Consider the following 22,706-nt stretch of genomic DNA (forward strand, 5'->3'; position numbering starts at 1 on the left):
ATAAATAACAGTGTCATCTGCATACATTTGAATATTAGTATTAGGACAGACTGAAGGAAGATCGTTTATGTATAAAGTAAAAAGTAAAGGGCCCAGGATAGATCCTTGTGGAACACCAGTAGAAATACTTAGAGGAGCTGATTTATAATTCTGTATACTTACATACTGTGTGCGACCTGACAAGTATGATTCAATCCATTTCAACGTATGTGGCGAGAAATTAAAACTTAATAATTTTGACAGCAGAATTCTGTGATTTACGGTGTCAAAGGCCTTCCTTAGATCAAGAAAGACAGCCCCGACAACCCCTCCTTTATCCAACAGAGACTTAACTTTTTCAGTGAAATAGCAGTTTGCCATCTCTGTTGAATAATTTGCTCTGAAGCCAAATTGCATTGGATGTAAAGCAACAGAATTATTTAAATAATTTGTAATTTGTGCAGCCATTAATTTTTCTGCAATCTTTGAGACTATAGGCAAAATACTAATAGGTCTGTAATTACTAGCTGAGTGAGGATCACCGCTTTTGAATATAGGCACAATAACAGATGACTTCCAAACACTTGGAAACATCCCCTGAGAAATTGACAGATTAATAATTTTAGTGATCGGACTAACTAGCGACTCACTAAGCTCTTTAAGCATTACCACATCCATGCCAAATGTGTCCTTAGCTCTGGATGATTTAAGAGATGTAATTGTTCTCATGACGTCTACTTCAGAAACTGCCCTTAAAACAAGGGCTTGTTCATCTGTATTTACTGTTAAAGTGTCTATGTACTTAGGAGAAAAACATTGCGCAATTGTGACTACCGAGTCAACAAAATAATGATTTAGTTCTTCGGCTACATCAGCTGGATTGTTAGTCAGCTTCCCGTTAACCATCAATTCAAGTGATGACCTATCTTTTCTTTTGTCACCTGTTAAATAGCTCAACTTATTCCAGATTGTTTTAGAATTACCCCTAGCCTCATTAATTATCCTCAGGAAAAAATCAGCCTTTGCTTTTCTCAATGACTTTACTACCTTGTTCCGTAACATGGCAAAATATTGTCTATCATGACTAGACTTTGATCTATTTGCTATTTTTAAAGCAAGATCCCGTTTTTTCATTAATTTAAAAATATCTGAATTAATCCATGGGACGGTATATTTTTTATTTTTAGGATTAAGTTTACAACTAAATTCATTAATAATACTCTCTAATTTTTTAGAAAATATTTGACTGTCTTCATATTGATCTTTACCGAATAATATATCCTCCCACTCCGTCTGATGAACTGCATCTCTGAAATCATCTAGTTTACATTTTGGAATGCCATAGGTGTCATATTTCTTTCTGGATGAATTGAATCTCTTGTTAGATAATTTTCTGGCCACTAGAGTCAGATTGTGATCAGAAAGGCCTGTTAACATATTAAAAGTTTTTAAAATTCTCTCTGTGCGGTTACTAAAAATTAAATCAATTTGAGAACTTGTTGAATTAGTTATTCTAGTAGGCCCATTAATCATTTGCTTCAGCTCAAAGTGATCGGTTATCTGTTTAAGATTCTTTCTGACGGTTTTATCTTCCCAATTGATGTTAAAATCTCCCATTATAATAACTTCCTTGTTAAAATCACACTGCTTAAGCAATTGTTTCAAATTGTCATAGAAACTAATATTAGAGGATGGTGGGCGATAAATTACAATTAGTACAAAAGACATTTGTGATGATAATATAAGGTTCAAACCAATACATTCCAAATCCATGTCATTTGCCCACGCAATTTCATTACACTGGATGGTAGTTTTTACATAAATCATAACACCACCTCCCTTAGAAACAGTTCTATCTCTCCTATACAAATTAAAACCAGGTACATCTAGTGCTGCAGAAGGAGAATTTTTATGAAGCCATGTCTCAGATAAACAAAGAAAATCTAAGTTAGAGTCTAGTAGAAGATGATGAATTTGATCACTTTTTGATATAATACTTCGTATATTAAGATGGCCACCTAAGAGACCCTTTGGCTTGACTTTAGCATCCCATATTGTTCTAGATTGATTTACTGTCTGAAAGAATCCCCATTTCTTATTTTTAACAATACCTTGATTTAAAACCTTACTCGTTACATTTTGCATAGATTTTGCAGACCCTTGTGATATACCTAAACCAGAGTTAACAAAAATGGAATTGTTTGGTGACTCCAGAGGAACATAATTCACCAGAGGTATTGAAATACCTGAGCTCGCCTGAAAGTCGGTGTCACTCCCACTCACCACACGGAAATCCAAGTCTGCCTCAGATGACAACAATCCCTCATGGACACGCCGCTGAACGCCAACTGCAGCCCGGCAACCCGTGTCAACGACCGGCAACTCAGGCCCCCCCGCTGCGAAGCCCCCCACATCATCACCACGACCAGCAGCATCCCGAAAGATGGCTGTATCCGACATGGAATCCACTGGGCCAGTGCGACGCCGGTCCATGATGGTAACGTTAGTACCTAGCCATTGGGACTCGCCCACCTCCAAGCTCGTCACGGTACTCCACGCGGGCAAGACGCCGCCACCAGATCCCGGCGCACCAGAGCAAAGGAGATTAGTTTGTTGTTCATAATCAGACAGCAACGTCCCACGACCCAGCGTGCGTACCTGAGAGACAGCCATGTCCGACGCAAAATCCAGGAAGTTCGTTGTTTTTGCGTGGTGTGGACCGGGACAGGGATGAATATCACCCGATAATAATAAACAAATCATAATGATTAGGCCTAAACCTTCGTTTTGATTGCGTCGAGTTACTATCTTTACATGTTTCTTCACTCGTGTGTATAAAGTTGGATAAATAAATGTTACCACTAAAATATGCTTCCCATGTCCGAAATTAACCAAGGCTCTGTGTGTTTGTTTAATTAACCAGTCAGCTCTATTAACGGTTATTTTATCATATCCGCTAAGTATTGAATGGTTTGTGAAATGATCAACCAAAAAACTGGAATTAGGACTTAGAAAGTTAAAAAGCAGGTTGTACACTAAAAGAGCTGTGCCAATGCCTACTGCTCCTGCCGCCATCTTGAAAAATAGTCATCAGTCAAATTCAATTAATTTAATTGCTGGTATATTTAGTTTGTTTATAACAGTAAAGAATAGCAAGTAATTCCCGTGCCTTACTCCAGTCCAGTGGTGGCGGTAATGCACAAGAAATAGTTGCAAACCGCCAATTAAAAAGAAGAAGAAGAAGAAGACTCAGGAAGAAAGTTGTCTACACCGCATGGCAAGCTGAAGCTATATTCCACATTTCTAAAGTGTATTAAAGTTAATTTACTCATCTGAAGTTACAGAAGATATTACAAGATGCAAGATTAAGTTCTCCTTTGGTAATAAGCAGTCAATGAAGTAAGTTTCAGCTGTATTGCTGTGTGGAAAAAAGTGATCTCTGTAAATATAGTTATGCTGTTAAAGTGAACTTAATTCTGTTTGGAAAAGTTTACAAAGACAACATTGCTTTATTTATGTCTTTTATATTCTTTATTTTAACTTTATTTGTTGTGTATTTAGTTCTCACGGCATCTTGAGTTGGATGGTTATCCTCATGGTGAACCAATCATTAAATCTCTGTCATCAGAGAATCCTTGTGCTCGTGAAATTACTAGGGGTAGCTACATCGTGGCTTGTGCGATCATATTGGCTATGTGCGTTACTATCTGTTGTCATTGGTAACAGCTCGCGTTGCACACGCTGTGCTTTTAGCACTATACAGCACAGATTCAATCAGCTTGCTTGATAGGAATTAACCATTCACAGTTTTGGAAATGGGCACAATTTACTGGGCGGACTATTTAAAAAAATTATAATAATAATTATCTTTTCATTCTGTCGAACTGACTATCTCCTTCAAACTCTTTTCTATCTTTCTGTCTTTTATTTAATTTTTTACCATCAATTAAAATAAGGGTGGCAAACTGTCAGTTTGTGAATGTCATTGTATTTGACAAATACATTTATTTACAAATATTTAATCAGAATGTTAGATATTTAAATTTGTCTACAAGTTGAATAAGAGGAAAAATCTGAAATGAAACCGATACATCAGTCATACAGTGCCATTGTGACAAAAGGTTGATGATGCGCAACAACATAATGATTGCAATAAACTCCTGCTGGGGGGTCATTTGGAATATTTCAAATTTATGTGGGAAAAGGATGTGAAATGAGGCATGGTTACAGTAATATTGTTTTGAACGTTTAAAAACTTAGATTCAGATTAGCCCTAAAACGTATAGTTTTTTGTCAGTGTTTATTTAAAACATCCAATTATGCAGAATTATACGGTGTCAATATTTAATTGAATACAATATATACTGTAGGGTATTAATTTACCCCTAAATACCCATATTGTTTCAAAATGATAACTGCAAATCCACCTTTCACTGCCTGGAAATCAGTTGTTCCTCTGAATTGCAGTGATCCATTTGCGTAGCTTTCGCCATTCTGTAAAAAAATATACTTCAGATTTGTTGTCAAATCTAATTGTGCAGTCAATCGTAAAGCTCTTTCCATTTTTAGATGTTTTTCAAAAAAATGCTGCCACTCAGTCTTTTATGGGGATTTATGGTATTTGTATTATTTATTTGCCAAAACAAAAACTTTACCAGTAGATTGTATTTAATAGATTTCACTTTGTAACTGTTAAACACATTTGCAGTTGGTTTGTAAAATGTATCATTTGTATTACATTTACAGTTTTGACCAGCATGTGGCGCCTTTTGTGTGTGTTTTGTGCATCTCACGCATGTATTTCTGGATTAGCCTACGGTGTGCGTTTCTGGATCTGTTACTGTTTTTTTTTTTCCACTCGATACGTGTAACGTAAATTCGATTTTGAATATTAAGATGGCCATTTATTTATTATTTTAGACCGGATAATTTCAGCTACGTTAATACAGCTTACCCATACGAAAGTTTCTGTTATATCATCTGTTAAAGTAACGGTTCAGGGCTCCAGACTAACTTTTTTCACTAGGAGCACAGTGGCCCCTAACTGAAAATTTTAGGAGCACAACCAGGAAATTTAGGAGCGCACACCGTAAATCAACATACTAACCAAATATTCACATTTCTACTAATTTCCAGTGTATTACTAATAAATACTTTGATAATAGATGCAGAAATTACAATGCCTTTGCGCTCTGATTTAACGTTACAGCTTCTTGTCTTCTAAAAGCAACCGGCAGTTGATTTATTAACATGTCACCGCATACTCTACGCTTGAGGATAAGATTGTGTTTAAATAGAGTATTGTGTTTAAACGGTGAAGTGCCTGCACTGTCGGCAAACTTCGTGTTCCCCGCAGTTATGGGGTAGCGACTGCAACATTCGCAGTTCATGGAATTCGTCTCCTTACAGCACTACCTCAACCAGCTGAATTCTCACCGCCAGTCTTCCAGAAGATGGTGGTTCGGCCTTTTTCATCACCACTAAAACCTCTCACTCTGAATCATCATCCGACTGTGACACTAGGCTACTAGGGCTGCAACATTTCAAATAGCTCACAGTTCAGTTTGTATCACGGTTTTAGGTTCACGGTTTCGATATGATTCGGTATGTGTTATGTTCAGGGGGAAAAAGACTACTGTCAAAAAAATTAAGAAATAATCTACCCACAAGCAAAAGCACAAATAAATACAATAGAGCAAAGATAGCCTAGCCTACTAATCAAATAAACTATGCTTTTCAGGTAGGTCTAACATTAGTTTTCAGGTACAGAAATTGAATAAAATAATCAAATGTAAAATAACATTGCATATTTGACTGTATAAATTAAAGATGAATCCTTATTAAAGTTACAAAAGCTATTTAATTCAGAGCTGATTCAGTAGGCCTACGCCGATACTGTGAGTGTCTTTCTTCATATGTTCACTTAAGGCATAACAGATACTATGTCTGCTAGGATACGAGCTCATCAAGACGGACATGTTGACATACTTTTTGTGTGAATTTGTCCATTCAAGAGCAAGACTTGAAAGATAACTTGAAAGATAATATTTGCGTGCTGTCCGAGATGAGTAACCTACGCATACATACAGACACTCGCGCGCGCGCACACACACACACACACACACACACACACACACACGCGCGCACAAATCTAGACGCGAGTTCTCTTTCACGTCTTGCTCTTGAATGTTTGCATTGGCAAAATAAATGAGTTTAGTTTAAACACCGATGGTAACATCTGCAGTTCAGGTCTCGCCTGCGCTTGTGCGCTATCAACTCCCGGGTGATGACGCCGTAAATGACAGGTCATGTTCGAGCATTTGGCACTCACATTGAACAATGCACAAAGAGTAATCGTTTCCTTCACGTTTTTTTATTATTATCGCTGTTGTAGTGTTTTATTTGAGAAGCCAGCAAGTGAATTTAACTGGCATACTAGCCGCAGGTCGGAAGAACGAGTCAATAGTTCGCTTGCTCGTTGCTCAGACGCACATAGCAGGTTGTGATATTTGTCTCCGTCTCCTTCCTACAGACGTTTAAACGCGCGCTCGCGAATCTCTAGGACCCTCCCCCTCCACACATTAGCCTCTTACAGTGGCCGTTCCCTATTCTTCTCGCACTGCCACACATTCCGGATTCATTGATAAGCCCCTTCCACGTTTAACGTGTAAAAAAAAAAAAAGGGACATTTACTGGTCGCACGTGCGACTGGATGTAAAATTCAGTCGCACACTCTCAAATTTTGGTCGCAAAATGCGACCATTTGGTCGCAGTCTGGAGCCCTGCGGTTTCTATTCAGATTTTCGAACAATATTACAGTTCATCATCCAAGATTATTTATTTACCTCAAGCGGTCTGTTTTGAAGTTCTGTGAGTAGTAAGAAAGACGTGCACTGATAAAGAAGCATTTCCATTGGCTGCAGTCTGCAGGCATTGGCCAATAACAAAAGATGCAAGTAGCTAACGTGACGTCACGCCCAATGAGGACGCTTCGCGCCCTCACGCGTCATAGCCCGCCGGATTGGGGGTGGCTTAGCGTATTAAAGGAAGGGCTCACGGGCTGCTTAGCTGATTTTTCATCTCTTCACCGAGCTCTACGCATCGCTGGACTCCGAGAGAAGCCGCCGCCGTTGAATCAAGTGACCAGCGAGCCTAGGAAAGCGTCTGAGGAAACCGGCCGTCTTCGCCGCCTTCAGCCATCCGTGCCTGCTACACTATCCGGCGACAAAGTATCCTTTTTATATCCTTCTCCGTGTGTTCCCCGCCGCGACTCACGTGTCTGAAAGAGTACGAGGTGTTTGTTGCAAAATGCCTCGCTTTTCCTGTGGCTCTTGCAGACGGAGACCGCCATGTGATCTGCGCTCTCTGCCTGGGCCGAGACCATGCAGCCCTTGCTCTGTCTTCGGGAGGCTGCATCCACTGCGAAGAACTGCCAAAGGTCGACCCTGCGGGCTCGACTTGCCGTGTTTGGCGCCGAAGCTGTCGCTCCGCCTCTCTCCAGTGGCCCGTGTAAGAAGAAACGCAGCGCCCAGAGACCACCGGAGCCCGTTGTCGCCTGCGAACGCTCGCCGGAACTTTCCCATCGAGCTTCTCGCTCCCCCCACATTGAAAACGTTTCAGAGAATGCTGGGCTTTATGGCTTCAGCCGCAGCAGTGCTATGGCTGGGTCTACTGCGTATGCGCCCTCTGCAACGCTGGCTGAACGCTCGTGTACCTCACCGAGCCTGGGCCTCCGGCGGCTCGCGAATCAGAGTGACTCAGAGCTGTGTTTCAGCTCTGCAGCCCTGGATAGCGGCCGACTAGTATCAGCGGGGAGTGACAATGGGAGTTGTCTCCTACCGAAAAGTCATCTCGATGGACACCTCCAACCTGGGTTGGGGCGGTCTTTTCGAGGGCAAACCGGTCTTTGGCCTCTGGTCAGACTCGGAGAAGTGCCTTCACATAAACTGTCTGGAGATGATATCGGTCGAGAACACTTTGAAATACTTCCTCCCATCTCTGCGGGGCCACCACGTACTGGTTCGCACGGACAACATGTCTGTGGTATCCTACGTGAACCGCCAGGGCGGTGTCAGATCCAGAGTCCTCTGCGATCTGGCAGAACGCCTGTTCGTTTCGGCTCAGCACTCACTGCGCTCGCTCAGAGCCGTGCATGTGCCGGGACGCCTGAATGATGGCCCGGACAAACATTTCCCCCGGGAAACATGGTCCCTGCACCCGCAGACAGTCTAGTTACTGTGGAGCCTTTTCGGCAGTGCGAAAGTCGACCTCTTTGCGTTGAAAGACAACGCCCACTGCCCAAGGTTTTTTTCGAAGAACGAGGACGCCCTGGCCCAAGCGTGGCCCAGCTGCCCATTGTACGCGTTCCCTCCGGTCTCACTGTTACCACAGGTCATCAGGAGAATCCGGGAAACACATCACTCGATGCTCCTCATAGCCCCCCGATGAGAGAACCAGACGTGGTTCCCGGAGTTGGTGCCGGGACTCTAAAGTCGTCCTTAAACCGAGACATGGCTATGTCCCCAAAGTGATCGGCACCCCCTTTAGAGCGCAGATCATTTCACTCTCAGCTTTGCCGACATCCGGCAGCGAGGTCGACGCTAACCTCCTCTGTCCTGTCAGAGCGCTGAGAATTTACATCACACGCTCCGCCGCCTTCAGGCGCTCGGAGCAGCTTTTCGTTTCGTTTTGTGGGCGCACCAAGGGTCTCGCCGCCTCGAAACCCAGCCTGTCCAGATGGATAGTGGTGACATTGCTGCAGCTTATGCGTCTAAAGACCTGCAATGCAGTCCGTGTTGCAGTTGTTTTGAAGTATTTTTGTGTTCTTAAACTTGTATGTTAGTTAAGAGTATCACGTAATGTTCACTATGGTTTCACAAGTACAGGAGACTTGCAGGTGACCGGTGATAGTCTTAAAAAATCCATTGCAAACAAGTAAAATGTAAACTTTCTACTAATGCACTTACTAATACATAATATACCGTATTCGGTTCTAAAACAAAACATGATTATACGGTCACAATAAAGAGTTTGCAGATATTAAGCAGACAGTCTACTAATACTCTAATGAGAATTGGTTGACATGTAGTTGCACAGTTACTTATAGTTAACAGAATGCTCAAAGGGACCATCAAAATAAAGTGTTACCAATTTTTCTTATAAATTTATGATCGATAATGGCTTGCTGCTTTTAAGCTTGTTTTTAATCTCACTTATAAACTTCCATCTTCTTTACGATCAATCCAAAAATCAGCTGAGCTGAAACACAATATATACATGTAATAGTCAACACAAACACAATGCCTAAAAACACATTTAATAAGGAATGAACTGGATTTTTTTTATTAGGGGCACAACCTAACACATTTTTGGTTTTGGCTCAAATATTAAAAAAATTATTAAGTTAGATTAATTTGGACATATTATGCTGCTGTAATTATTTATCTGTAGTGGTTAATGAGGATGAGTGTCATTAGTGATTGTTTTTGTGTTATTGATGTTTTATCCATGTCATAGTGTGAGAAATAACAGTATTGTCTTTCAATGGAGCAGTTTAATAGTCTTTAGTCATCTATCTGACTCAAATAATGTGTTTCTAACAGCAAACACTCAGAATAAAGTGAGATGATCTGCTGATGATCCTGAATGGCTTGTTGAATGAGTGTTGATAGTCTGAGGCTCATCAATATTAACAGATCTGCTGAAAACACTCTTTATTTCATGACAATAGTTCCTGTTTTCACCTCATTTATTATGCTGATGTCTCCAGATCTCCAGTACATTGTCACTTAAAGCTCATTTCATTGGTGTCAGCAGACTGAGGGGATTTGTTGGCTACTATATGAAAGTTTATTTCTGTGTTTATGTTTATGAACTGTTTTTCTTACCATTATTTATATTTGGAAGAATTTAAATTATTTATATAATTTTCTATATTTTTTCTATACCTGGATTTATAATGAAGAAGCAGAATAATGTTAGGATTAGCAATAATTTTTTTTGGAATTGGCATCAGTTACTGTACCATGAATAGATAGACAGACATAAATGCTTATGTAACAGGTTAAAGAATCACAAATATTTTTGCAACCTTCCATTTTCTATTTTGTGGGTATGTGAGTTTATTTCACCATAATCTTGTATTGTTCAGTCACTTCATGGTAGCTCACAGGTATTGGGAGAGTTGTTTGTCGTGTAAGTGCGCCCTCTATCGGATAGAGGCTGGCGGTGGTCATATACTGACTTAAAGCGTTCGTTTCTCAGTCTGCATTCTACTGGACTGAGAGAGGTACGTGTTCACATCAGTGCAATGTAAACTTGAAATATACCGGTTGCAACTTTAGCTGTAGTGCACATGGTAACTTGTACGTGTATCGGTCTTTGTCAGGTGACGTCACACTCGCGATACACGAAGTGCATTATGGGCGTAACCGCCATTTGTAAGGTATCGATGCTGGGGTATTCTGATGTTGGAGAATTGTGTTTTTCATTCTTTTTTCAAACTAAAACATCCTTAACATGACATTATCATCATCATCAATACAGCAAACCTATCTTTGCTATTACTACTGTGTCCTTCGGTGGGAATGTAAATAAATCCTGTACACAGCCGTTTATGAAATGTCCGTGGGCTTTAAGAGATTTATAGTTTTTAAATTGTTCACTGGTATATGCGCTTATACCATAAACAAGATAGTTTACAATGTCCAAGTATGAGGATGAGGAAAACAATTCGCGATCAGCACTCCAACTCACTGCAATCAGCTCATATATGGATCTATGTTCTGAATGGATGACAATTTCTCCAAATAACGGTACCTGCCATATTTATCAAGTTTATTGCGGTACGACCTTTTCTCAGTTTTCTTGTGCTTCTCCAGTTTTGCGAGTTATTTACTTGTTTTCTCTACTATTGTAATCTCTTCAATGCTCACAGTCAGTAGCGATACCTCAAAAATGGCGGCGCGGTGACGTCACACACAACAAACCCACGTGTCTGACAAAGACCGATAGTATGATGAGTGCACATATTTAGTTGAGATGTGTCGAGAACTGCTGTTTTGAGTGCTTAAGGAATTGCTAACATAGCTAGCCTCGTGGTTTGTTTTGCTGTAAGTTAGCGCTCGCCATTCTGTCGTCTTGTGATGAAGCCCACATGTTTCAGTTTTCCTTTTTCTTATGTTAGGCTGATTCTGAGTGGAGATAATCCTGAACTGTTGCTCTCTTTGAAATTTTACAGGTATGTACTTCCAATACCAGGATTAGAATGTGTTTATTTAAAAGTTTTCTTGTATTTATTGATGTTCAATGGCACTGAACAGCCCAGATGTAAAGCATGCACATTTTGCTTCATGCATGTTACTGTGTTAACTAGTGAAAGGAAGATGGTTTATTTCATGTTGCATAATGTAAAACATTAACGTTATTACCCATAGTTAATAACGGAAATAACATGCAATATGACACACAGCCTACACATGATATACATATTGCGATATGTTCATTTTTCATGGTAATTTTTCAGATTTGTGAATGCGATTAAATACTGAGTCTGCATTCTTCTTGACTGAGAGAGACTGATTCTGATTGAAGATCGTCAGTGTCCTGTCATCAGTGCACCAGAACACAACGCAGTAGTCGGCGAAGTGCAGACCGCGCCAGCTACACTTAGAAGTGTCATTTATTATAAAAACAAACTCAGTAATTTATACTTTTGATTTTGGCAGATCAGCTCCTCAAACTCTGGAATTCATCATCAGTGAAGCTCCTCCCACTGCAATCACATCATCAGTCAAGCCCCTCCCACTGCAATCACATCATCAGTGAAGCTCCTCCCACTGCAATCACATCATCAGTGAAGCTCCTCCCACTGCAACACATCATCAGTGAAGCTCCTCCCACAGTAATTCTCCAATAAATACTGTAAATCCCCATCAGCTACAAGTGAAGACGAGCATGAAAGCATCAGGAAGAGCTGAAATCTGCAGAGACTGAGTTTATTAAAGAGGACAGTGAGAACACGAGTGATCCAGAACCCTGCAGAATGAAACACACTGAAGATCCTGAAGAACAAAGAGGTTGGTGTTTATTCTTCATTCATTCATGATGCTGAAGAACATTCATGTTAGAAACATTCAAGCACTTCATCACATTTAGATAAACAGTTACACTATGAAATGGTGCAGAATGTTCTGGGTTTTCTTCAACAAATGGTCAGTAAAGGGAGATTTGAGACATTTTTATATTGATGATCAATATTAGATAAAGCTAAATACTATTTGACATTTACATTTATTTTATATCTGGTTTCCAATTTGCAACAACATTACCAGAATTTTAGGCATTTTCAACATAGTTAAAAATATATATTTTTAGGAATAATCAGGAAACACCAAGTTACTGATAAAGTTGTATTTGTCAAATATCATACAAGTTATTCATAGTTCTAGAGATTCTTCTTACAGTAACTTTGGTAACAGGGTTGATGAATACAGTCAATGCTACAGTTTGTGTGAAAATGGATTGAGATTATTCTCTTGTCTTCCCATCATGCAGTAGAAAGAGCCCAGATGATGTCACAATTTTAAGAGATGCTCTATTTAACATATAACTAATAATAATTAACAAAATAAACAATCCACTCCACTTGAATGCTAAACACTTGTAATTTCTCACAGGGTTATTCACTTGAGCTTGTGTTTCTGGTGTCCCACTTTCACATGCGCATGAATGGAAGTCTATGAAGGAAAAGTCTAGTGTGAACGGCCAATAATAATTACAACGTTTTTAGTAAAATAAATATCAATCTCAAAGTTGGTGACAAAACATAGCAGTATTGTATATTTTACCGTATTTTCCGGACTATAAGTCGCATCAGTCAAAAAATGCGTCATGACGAGGAAAAAAACATATATAAGTCGCACTGGAGTATAAGTCGCATTTATTTAGAAATTTATTTCACAAAATCCAAGACCAAGAACAGACATTAATCTGGAAAGGCAAGTTTTTCAGCTCCGCAACAGCACACAGAACAACAGCTGAATAGTGTCCGGCATGTTAGCGTAACGCAGGGTTTCTCGCAGCACTTTGGAACTGGCGGCCGCCTCAGCAACACACGCCTGCCGCCTTAACTACGTCGTCCAAAAAAATGTATAAGCCTATGAGCGATATCCGCCGTAGGGCTGTGCGATATTGAAGAAAAATGCGAGAACTCCTTAAATAATGCGGTATTCGATATGTGATACGATATTGCTTAAAGTGTGTAAAAATAAACTTAAATTATCTTTAAAATATATTTAAAATGATATAACCTACATGTTTCACATTGTTTTTACGACAAGAAAACATCCTTATAACTTCTGAAAGTGAACATCAGTGTTTTACTGTAGCATAAGAAGTGTTATTTTAACATCAGTGTAAACCAGGGTTTCAGGTTATCCTACATTAAGTTTATTTAATAAAACATAAATGAGATTTAATAAAAAATAAATAAAACATTGCTTAGTTTTTGCTTAAAAACGTTGTCTTTTGTTCATGACCCCATTTATTGCAAGCTGTTACGATATGCATATTGCGATATATACATTTGCGATATTTCGATAAATTCAATATATTTCCCGCTGCTGTAGTCGGGCCGGGCCGTGATCTAGAGACGTGCGGCGCGGGACTAGATTTGATGGCCGAGTGCGAGCGGTAATGCACTCACTCTGTGTGTACGGCTGCGGGAGAATAAAACTATTATATATATAAATAATTATGAATAAAACATATAAAAACGAATAAATTGTTATTCATCTGTTGCAGAAAAGCAACAAGAACAACTAAAACAAAATAGAAACGATTTACAGGCCAGAGTTTCTATTTGTAACATGTTTGCAGCGTTGAGCGATGTAGCCAATCACAGACGTGTTGATTTCTTGAACGCAATGGCCAATCAGAAGCATTTAACCCTCTGGGGACCAAAAACGCGCCGGCGCGTTTGCCTCGTTTTTTTCACATAGCAGCAAAATAGACTTAAAATACTCCTGTCATTTTTTGTCATACAGGCTTAAGATATATGAAAAAATAAACTGTTAAATGTCTTCTTTTTTATGGGTTCACTTAAAATCGAAATAAAACGTGCTTTTGTAAAATAAAGTAAACAGGGTGTGCTTTCTGCCTCTCCGTCTCCGTGAGCTTTTTTTCTGAAGCACGTCTTTAAACTTAAACAAAACTCAGCGAATACTATTCACTCAGACATGAGCTATATATCTCTATAATCATTTAAGTGTGTAGTTTTAAATTATCTAATTCAAAACTCAAACAAATATTCTCTGTTTATGTAATCTATATAAAAAGAGAGAGAGATCAGCCGTTCTCATTATCGTTCTGCCAGCTCATTACTCTGCTAATGTGACACGCCCATCGAGAGCGCGCGCTATTCAGACGCAGATTATCTGAGGCAACACATGCAAACCAGTCAACGCCCACAACAGCTGGAAAACACACTCGCTGTGAGGAATAATAATATCGTGATAAACCTGGAAATTTTACCTCAAACGTGCTGGAGTAGCCTAACAACCAGCTGCAGGGTCCAGCTGCATATCAGTGCTTTGTCTTAATCGCGATATGAAATGGCAAGCCCGTAGGCAAGAGGGGGTTCGGGTGGTTCGAACAAACCCCCCCTCACTGCCTATTGTGCCTAAGGTCCAAAATTTAAGTCGTTTTTTTTTTTTTCATGTGATTATTGTCATCATTGTTTTAATCAATGCTTGTGACAAATATTCTGGGTTGCTGTTTCAAATTAATATACGCATGGCACACACACACACGTCCAGATAGCTTCGCACCGAGCGCACATCAGAAGAGGACAGGGTGTGTGTGTTCATCTGAGCCTCATTGGTCCGTCACTGCCCGTCCATGTCAGAATAATTGAGATGACCAATCAAATCAAAGTAGGCGGGCTTTATATTCACAGAAGCAGCTGAGCGCGAATTTTAGCAGCAGCGTGAGGCGCACCTCGGCGCGTCAGTAGTTTATGCTCAAGTGCCAGATAAGATGCAAGTAGTTTCAATACTTATTTTGTCTATAAATTTGAATTTCAATAAAAATAAAAAATAAAAATAAGATGTTTTAGGTCATACATGTTAGAAATAATCAGGCAAACTAATAAACTATCTAATTTCGCCATTTTTAACTGAAAAGGCCTATGTAACGTGATTCATGTAACTTAATTTAATAATTAGTTAAGGCTAACGTTACTGTCATTGTGAGGGCAGGGGACAAAAACACATTAACGAAGCCGTTTTCATCATATAAGGCACAGGTTAATATGAATGTGTAGCCTACATATTGAGAATTAATATTATAATATAATTTGTAGTCTTCAGTAAATTAAGGTGACTCAAAGTGCACCAGATTAATGAATTTATCTTTAAAATGTACAAAATTTTCTTACGGGGGAGCATGCCCCCGGACCCCCCTAGAGCTCCACTTACACAAATATTGTAGGCTATTTGATGTTCTATGAAAAATACAAAAGTAATTCTCTTATAATTAAAAAAGGTAGCCTATACATGATCAGGATTTTTTTCATCTCCTTTATTTTTAATTTTTATTATTAGTGCATAAAAGGTCATCCAAAATGAAGTATTTGAACCTCATAATTAAATACAAAAGTAGGAGAAAAACTGCAAAAAGGTCCCCCCCCCCCCCCCCTTCAATAGGCTAGCTACGGACCTGAATGGTGTCTGTAAACCGCAAAAGACTGTTTAAATTTGAATCGCATTTCTGTGTTTGAATGAATGCACGGCACAGACGCATGCTGTTGTTTACTACAGCTCGCGCGTCTGTGTGTGAATGAAACTATCTATATTGCCTACTGAGATGAGTAAAAATCGACTGAATACGTTGAAATAAAATGTCTTTGTATACGCAACATATTAAACTGCAAATTAACATTTATGCCCTAATATATATTATAAAAGACGATATGTTACAGACGAAATATGAAAGACAACATTTAGTTTTGGATAGATTATAAAGTTTTTACTGCCACATCAAAGTCTAATTTACAAGGTGCAAACAAAATCTTAAAAGGTCAATATAAGCCTTCTCTTTAAATTATTTTTGTGTTTTATTAGAGACAAGTTTGGGGAGAGGATAGCCTACATATTGCTACACTACTATGCTACACTAGATGAGAAAGTAATTGAACGAGTATCAGTCAATAAATATCTTGGTTTCCTTTTAGAAGAAAATTTGTCCTTTAAACAGCATATAGAGGGTCTAACAAAAAAACTAAGATTAAAGTTGGGTTTCTATTATAGAAACAAAGGCTGTTTCTCTTTTAGTACGAGAAACACTTATACAAACAACATTTATGTCAATGCTGGATTATGGTGATATTTTATACATGCATGCAAATAAATCTTCTTTGAAAATGCTGGATTCAGTATATCATGCCGCACTAAGATTTGTAACTAATTCCAGTTTCCGTACTCATCATTGTCGCTTGTATGAGAGTGTGTGTTAGCCATCTCTGCACAATCGCAGGCTGGAGCTAGAGACCTGCGCGGGACACAATTTTCAGTCCCGCTCCCGCCCGCTCCCGCAGTGTTCAGTCCCGCTCCCGCAGTGTTCAGTCCCGCTCCCGCAGTGTTCAGTCCCGCTCCCGCAGTGTTCAGTCCCGCTCCCGCAGTGTTCAGTCCCGCTCCCGCAGTGTTCAGTCCCGCTCCCGCAGTGTTCAGTCCCGCTCCCGCAGTGTTCAGTCCCGCTCCCGCAGTGTTCAGTCCCGCTCCCGCAGTGTTCAGTCCCGCTCCCGCAGTGTTCAGTCCCGCTCCCGCAGTGTTCAGTCCCGCTCCCGCAGTGTTCAGTCCCGCTCCCGCAGTGTTCAGTCCCGCTCCCGCAACGATTTGTCATTTTTAGTCCCGCTCCCGCCCGCATCTGTGATATTATGTCCCGCTCCCGCCCGCAAATTCCCGCAAGATGGCAGGCAGGATGGATGTTCACTTTCTGTCTCACGAAAGGTCTTGGGAAAAAAATGCGTGCGCACATAATTCCTTACCAGTACTTGGTAACATATTTATTGCTAAGCCATATTCAACCATACATTACAAAACAAGAAATAGGCCTCCGTAACAATAAAGATAAACATAAATCGGTCCAAATTCCAATAGGCTAATTAACGTGTAACACAAAAACAGCCTAAACAAAATTTTAATAAAAGAAAAGAAAAAAAATAACAGCCTTAGGTATAGCCTACACATAGGAACATTTGTCAAAACGGATCATTCTTATCTAGCCTAGACTATAGACTATATCACAGGCCAGTTAAACATTTAAAATGTGATCACAAAACACGAAATGGTCCCATATTACGAATAGCATAATATTCACAATAGGCTAACAGTAGCCTAACCAAAAACAAAAAATATAAAATCAATTCGATTAGGTAATATTATTATCTATCTAATATATATAATTATATATTAGATAATGTTCTGGTCACATTATAGGATAGCCATGAACATTCAAAAAAAAAAAAAAAAAAAAACGATTTGGGCTTTGAGCCTCAGTGCAGGTGTTAAACTGAAAATAGCCTGGGCCTACCTTTTAATAATAATAATGATATTAATAAAAATAAAAACTCAGCAGGTCGCTACCATGTCTAAATGAAAATGATCAAAATGAAGGTAAAACAAGCAGCTGGTCCTTAGGCTATCGGGTTCTTTGAATAGGCTAACCATGAAGGAAAAGTAGGTCGTTTACTGATGAGGGCTTCAGCACACTGCGTCTTTGCTCCAGTATGCAACCACAAATGCTGCACTGGAGGCTGGGAGGAATTGTCTCTAAACAAGTGTGCGTGAGATTAGGCCCCGCCCTACCCCAAACGACAACATCCACAAGTTTAGGCTGTTTAAAACTTTTTTTATTGCTGCCAAACAGAATCTCCCTCACAACTACAAATTATGTACGCTACTTTAATCATTTATATATTTTACTTTACACTCATATTTAATTTGCGGGAGTGCAGCGTATCATCCCTCCCGCCCGCACCCGCAAGTGCACCTCCATCATCCCGCCCGCGCCCGCAATGACCTTTCAAAATTTGTCCCGCGCCGCACTGCTTTGCGTCGCGTCCCGCGGGACTCCCGCGGGGGTGCAGACCTCTAGCTGGAGCACTGCTATATTTTTCTTTTTAAGGCCATACATTGTAAACTGCCTCCTTACTTATGCTCTCTTCTGACTCTTAAAGTCACTACCAGGAAATGTAATCTTAGATCATATGGGCAAATCATGTATGATATCCCACGAACGCGAACTGTCTTCGGTGAACGTGCCTTTAAAGTTTTTGCACCTTTTTCCAGGTATAAATTGCACCTTTTTCCAGGTATAAATTGCAGAATCAGCTAAAATTTGACTGTTTACCGACAATGACACCATTTAAAATGAGGATAAAGGACTATTTGAGGACTAAATGCACATGTGCTGTTACTGAGCGCTGCTGGTGATTATGTTGAGATTATGTTAAAATTGCCAAAATGTCTTTTTTTTTTTTTTTTTTTTTTTTTGTTAAATGTTTATAAATGTATTTTTAATATGGAACTATTATTCTGCTGTCTTGGCCAGGACTCCCTTGAAAAGGAGATTCTGAATCTCAATGGGATTATTTCCTGGTAAAATAAAGGTAAATAAATAAAAATATTCCAAAACTTTCTGAAAATACGAATGAGAATTAACTGCACAATTACTAGAAATGTTTACCTTGGATATTATACAATTTGCAAGCATAGGCTACACAGTTTGAGGAAAAATACACTTTTTTTTTCAAGATGTTTCCAACTCTGAACCAATTATGTAGTAATATATATATATATATATATATATGTGTCTGTGTGTGTGTTGTCTTTGCATTCTTTCTTGTGGCTCAGTGACACCTGAATGAAAGGCTCATTAGTATGCAGCATTAGCAGGTCTTTGTCTTCTCTCAGTTGTGAATTAGGACATTATTCATGACCTTGTTGGATCATTCACTCCCACCTGCATATTATATTGCCTTTCCAAACAAAAAGTTTCTTACTAAATTTAAATCAATCTATTGTTTCATGTGAACGATTAGCCCGGATGATTTTCAGATAATTTTGAAGTAAAAACTCTAGAAAGTATTGTGGGAATTTGTGAAGTTGGTAGTTTGTGGTCTTATATCAGACAATTTAAGTTTGAGTTTTTTGAATAACCACGCATAAATAATATTCTCTCAAAAATGCAAACATGTACATACATGTTGCTCACATATTATGATAGCCATGTCTGTGCTAAATAGTGTGTAATTACACCTTTGCCATTAATATGTTTATAAGCAACTGAAAAAAGTACAAATATCAGGGCATGTCAAAACATCTCAAGGACCCCAAAAACAAATCTCACTCCACAACACTGAATCCATTGAGTTCTTCCTCGGTGTCGCTTCTGAACAACTCCGCTAACTAGAGCGCCCTCTCGCGGCTGGAGACGGTAATGTTTTCTCTTGGTTCATATCAGTCAGTATGAATTCATTTTGATATATAAGTCGCACCTGACTATAAGTCGCAGGACCAGCAAAACTATGAAAAAAAAGTGCGACTTATAGTCCGGAAAATACGGCAATGTTAATATAATGTTAGATAATTGTGTCATTGATCAAATATAATAGTTCTTGCTAAAGAAACATGGGATTCGTGCCTATAATGTTTTACAAATAATAATTTGAAGATAAATTTACCTCATTCATGGAAAGTTTCAAGGACATATAATCAATTTTCAAAAAAAGTCATGAAATTATCATAATATTTTATAGCAGTTGTCTACTTTCTACCATTACATCAGGGCTCACTTTCATGTCCTTTCACTTTATATTTCTCTCTTTGAAGATAAATATTTTAATGTACTGAAAATTAAATGTAATATTTTTTTTTCCTGTCAGACTCGATGGAAGAGAGCGAGGAGAGTGAAGAACTGAGAGAAGTGGAGGAGGAGAGTGAAGAACTGAGAGAAGTGGAGGAGGAGAGTGAAGAACTGAGAGAAGTGAAGGAGGAGAGTGAAGAACTGAGAGAAGTGAAGGAGGAGAGTGAAGAATTGAGAGATGTGAAGGAGGAGAGTGAAGAACTGAGAGAAGTGAAGGAGGAGAGTGAAGAACTGAGAGATGTGAAGGAGGAGAGTGAAGAACTGAGAGATGTGAAGGAGGAGAGTGAAGAACTGAGAGAAGTGAAGGAGGAGAGTGAAGAACTGAGAGAAGTGAAGGAGGAGAGTGAAGAACTGAGAGAAGTGAAGGAGGAGAGTGAAGAACTGAGAGAAGTGAAGGAGGAGAGTGAAGAACTGAGAGAAGTGGAGGAGGAGAGTGAAGAACTGAGAGAAGTGAAGGAGGAGAGTGAAGAACTGAGAGAAGTGGAGGAGGAGAGTGAAGAACTGAGAGAAGTGAAGGAGGAGAGTGAAGAACTGAGAGAAGTGAAGGAGGAGAGTGAAGAACTGAGAGAAGTGAAGGAGGAGAGTGAAGAACTGAGAGAAGTGGAGGAGGAGAGTGAAGAACAAGATCAGTGTGGAAACAGTTTCACAACCAAACAACATCTTGAGATTCACATGAGGATCCACTCCGGAGAGAAGCCGTTCACATGTGATCAGTGCGGGAATAGTTTCAGTCAATCATCATCCCTTAATGTTCACATGAGGATCCACACCGGAGAGAAGCCGTTCACATGTGATCAATGCGGCAAAACATTTCTTAGGTCATCAAACCTGAGGTCACACCTGAGAGTTCATACGAAGGAGAAGCCGTATTCATGTTCTGTGTGTGGAAAGAGTTTTTCACGGCTGAACACTTTACATAGACATGAGAAAACTCACACTGGTGTGAGAGAGTACATGTGCTTTGAGTGTGAGAAGACTTTTACTACAGCGGAACATTTAAAACTGCACCAGAGAATTCACACGGGAGAAAAACCTTACAAGTGTTCACACTGTGACAAGAGATTCAGTCAGTCATCATCTCTGAAAACACATGAGAGGATCCACACTGGAGAGAATCCGCACACGTGTGATCAGTGTGGAAAGAGTTTCTCTATTAAAAGTGCCCTGAAGCTACACATGAGTGTTCATACCGGAGAAAAGCCGTTCACATGTGATCAGTGCGGGAAGAGTTTCTCTATTAAAAATCACCTGAAGCGACACATGAGAGTTCACACCGGAGAAAAGCCGTTCACATGTGATCAGTGCGGGAAGAGTTTCAGTCGATCATCATCCCTTAATGTTCACATGATGATCCACACCGGAGAGAAGCCGTTCACATGTGATCAGTGCGGGAATAGTTTCAGTCAATCATCATCCCTTAATGTTCACATGAGGATCCACTCCGGAGAGAAGCCGTTCACATGTGATCAATGCGGCAAAACATTTCTTAGTGCATCACACCTGAAGAAACACCTGAGAGTTCATACGAAGGAGAAGCCGCATTCATGTTCTGTGTGTGGAAAGAGTTTTTCACGGCTGAACACTTTACATGGACATGAGAAAACTCACACTGGTGTGAGAGAGTACATGTGCTTTGAGTGTGAGAAGACTTTTACTACAGCGTACAATTTAAAACTGCACCAGAGAATTCACACTGGAGAAAAACCTTACAAGTGTTCACACTGTGACAAGAGATTCTGTGAGTCATCAAATCTGAAAACACATGAGAGGATCCACACTGGAGAGAAGCCGCACACGTGTGATCAGTGCGGGAAAAGTTTCTCTATTAAAAGTGCCCTGAAGCGACACATGAAGATCCATACAGTGGAGAAACCACTTAAACACCGTCTGAGATCCCGGTAAGTAATAATATGATGTTTATTTTATACTATAGAAAACAGTGATTTTGGTCGAGAGGATGCATTGTTAATGATGGTAGAGTAGTAACAACAGCGACCGAATCCCATTACCTGAGAGATAATTTTTCACAATGAGTGTTTTTAGGATTCAAGAGGGTGACAGCCTCAGCACTTCGTTGTTGTGTGCCGTTATTGTTACCGTTTCGTCACGTTACAACAAAGAAGTCAGCTTTTATGCATTCCCCGTTGACGCTGCGGTACGGGCTGAGTGGATGCAGATCCGGAGGGATGACTTCAACCCGACCACATTTTTAAATGCATATAATTTTCAGTGTATTTCACCTGTGCGTTTCTATGCTTAGAATTGAGAAAATAGTATTTATGGAGATAAATTGTAGCCTATCACAGGACAAACGTGTGAATGTTCACGGGGTATTTTATTTAACATCTCTAATCATAGTTGTAACTGTGTTTACAGTAGGCATAATTGTCATTGCGTATGCAGCATGAGTCCAATACAGTCTTCTGTTCTGAACAGTTGTATTTCATTCATTAATCTGACTATGCATCCGTGCATTTAATCGCCATTGGCTCGTGTGATAGTAATATGGATCTTAGAATCAATTATATCACTTAAAATACTACTATCAACAACTATAGGAGATAATTTTCGACTTTTCCGACTCCCTGCACCGGGTGTAATGCGAAACCGGAAGTGTCTATCCGCACACTCGCTGTTCGGACATCCAACATGGCGGCCACTTGCAACTAGCCAATAAATATTGGAGATCATAGGATTATGAACTCTTCTGACAAATCTTCTTCTGATAAATTCCCTAAAAAAAAAAAACTTCTGAAGATATGGTGTATATATTAACGACCATCTGCATGCTTTGAAAGTAACGG

The 22,706-nt window shown here is 39.6% G+C and overlaps 2 protein-coding genes across 2 annotated transcripts in view; both read left to right on the plus strand.

Annotated features, from left to right (window-relative positions):
- LOC306996400 (uncharacterized protein) overlaps nt 1-22,706 on the plus strand; it is a 42,660-nt gene that overhangs the window by 18,432 nt on the left and 1,522 nt on the right. The window contains exons 2-3 of the mRNA XM_079608839.1: nt 11,706-12,056; nt 19,922-21,800. Of these exons, the coding sequence (XP_079464965.1) occupies nt 12,023-12,056; nt 19,922-21,800 (1,913 nt within the window). The 5' untranslated portion in view covers nt 11,706-12,022. The remainder of the gene's footprint in view (nt 1-11,705; nt 12,057-19,921; nt 21,801-22,706) is intronic.
- Nucleotides 3,206-22,706, plus strand: part of LOC306996367 (uncharacterized protein) — a 215,511-nt gene continuing 196,010 nt past the window's right edge. Inside the window, exon 1 of the mRNA XM_079608779.1 lies at nt 3,206-3,378. The gene's annotated coding sequence lies outside the window, so the exon portion shown is untranslated. The remainder of the gene's footprint in view (nt 3,379-22,706) is intronic.

This window comes from Phoxinus phoxinus (assembly GCF_949152265.1).
Source record: "Phoxinus phoxinus genome assembly, chromosome: 1".
Classification (NCBI taxonomy): domain Eukaryota; kingdom Metazoa; phylum Chordata; class Actinopteri; order Cypriniformes; family Leuciscidae; genus Phoxinus; species Phoxinus phoxinus.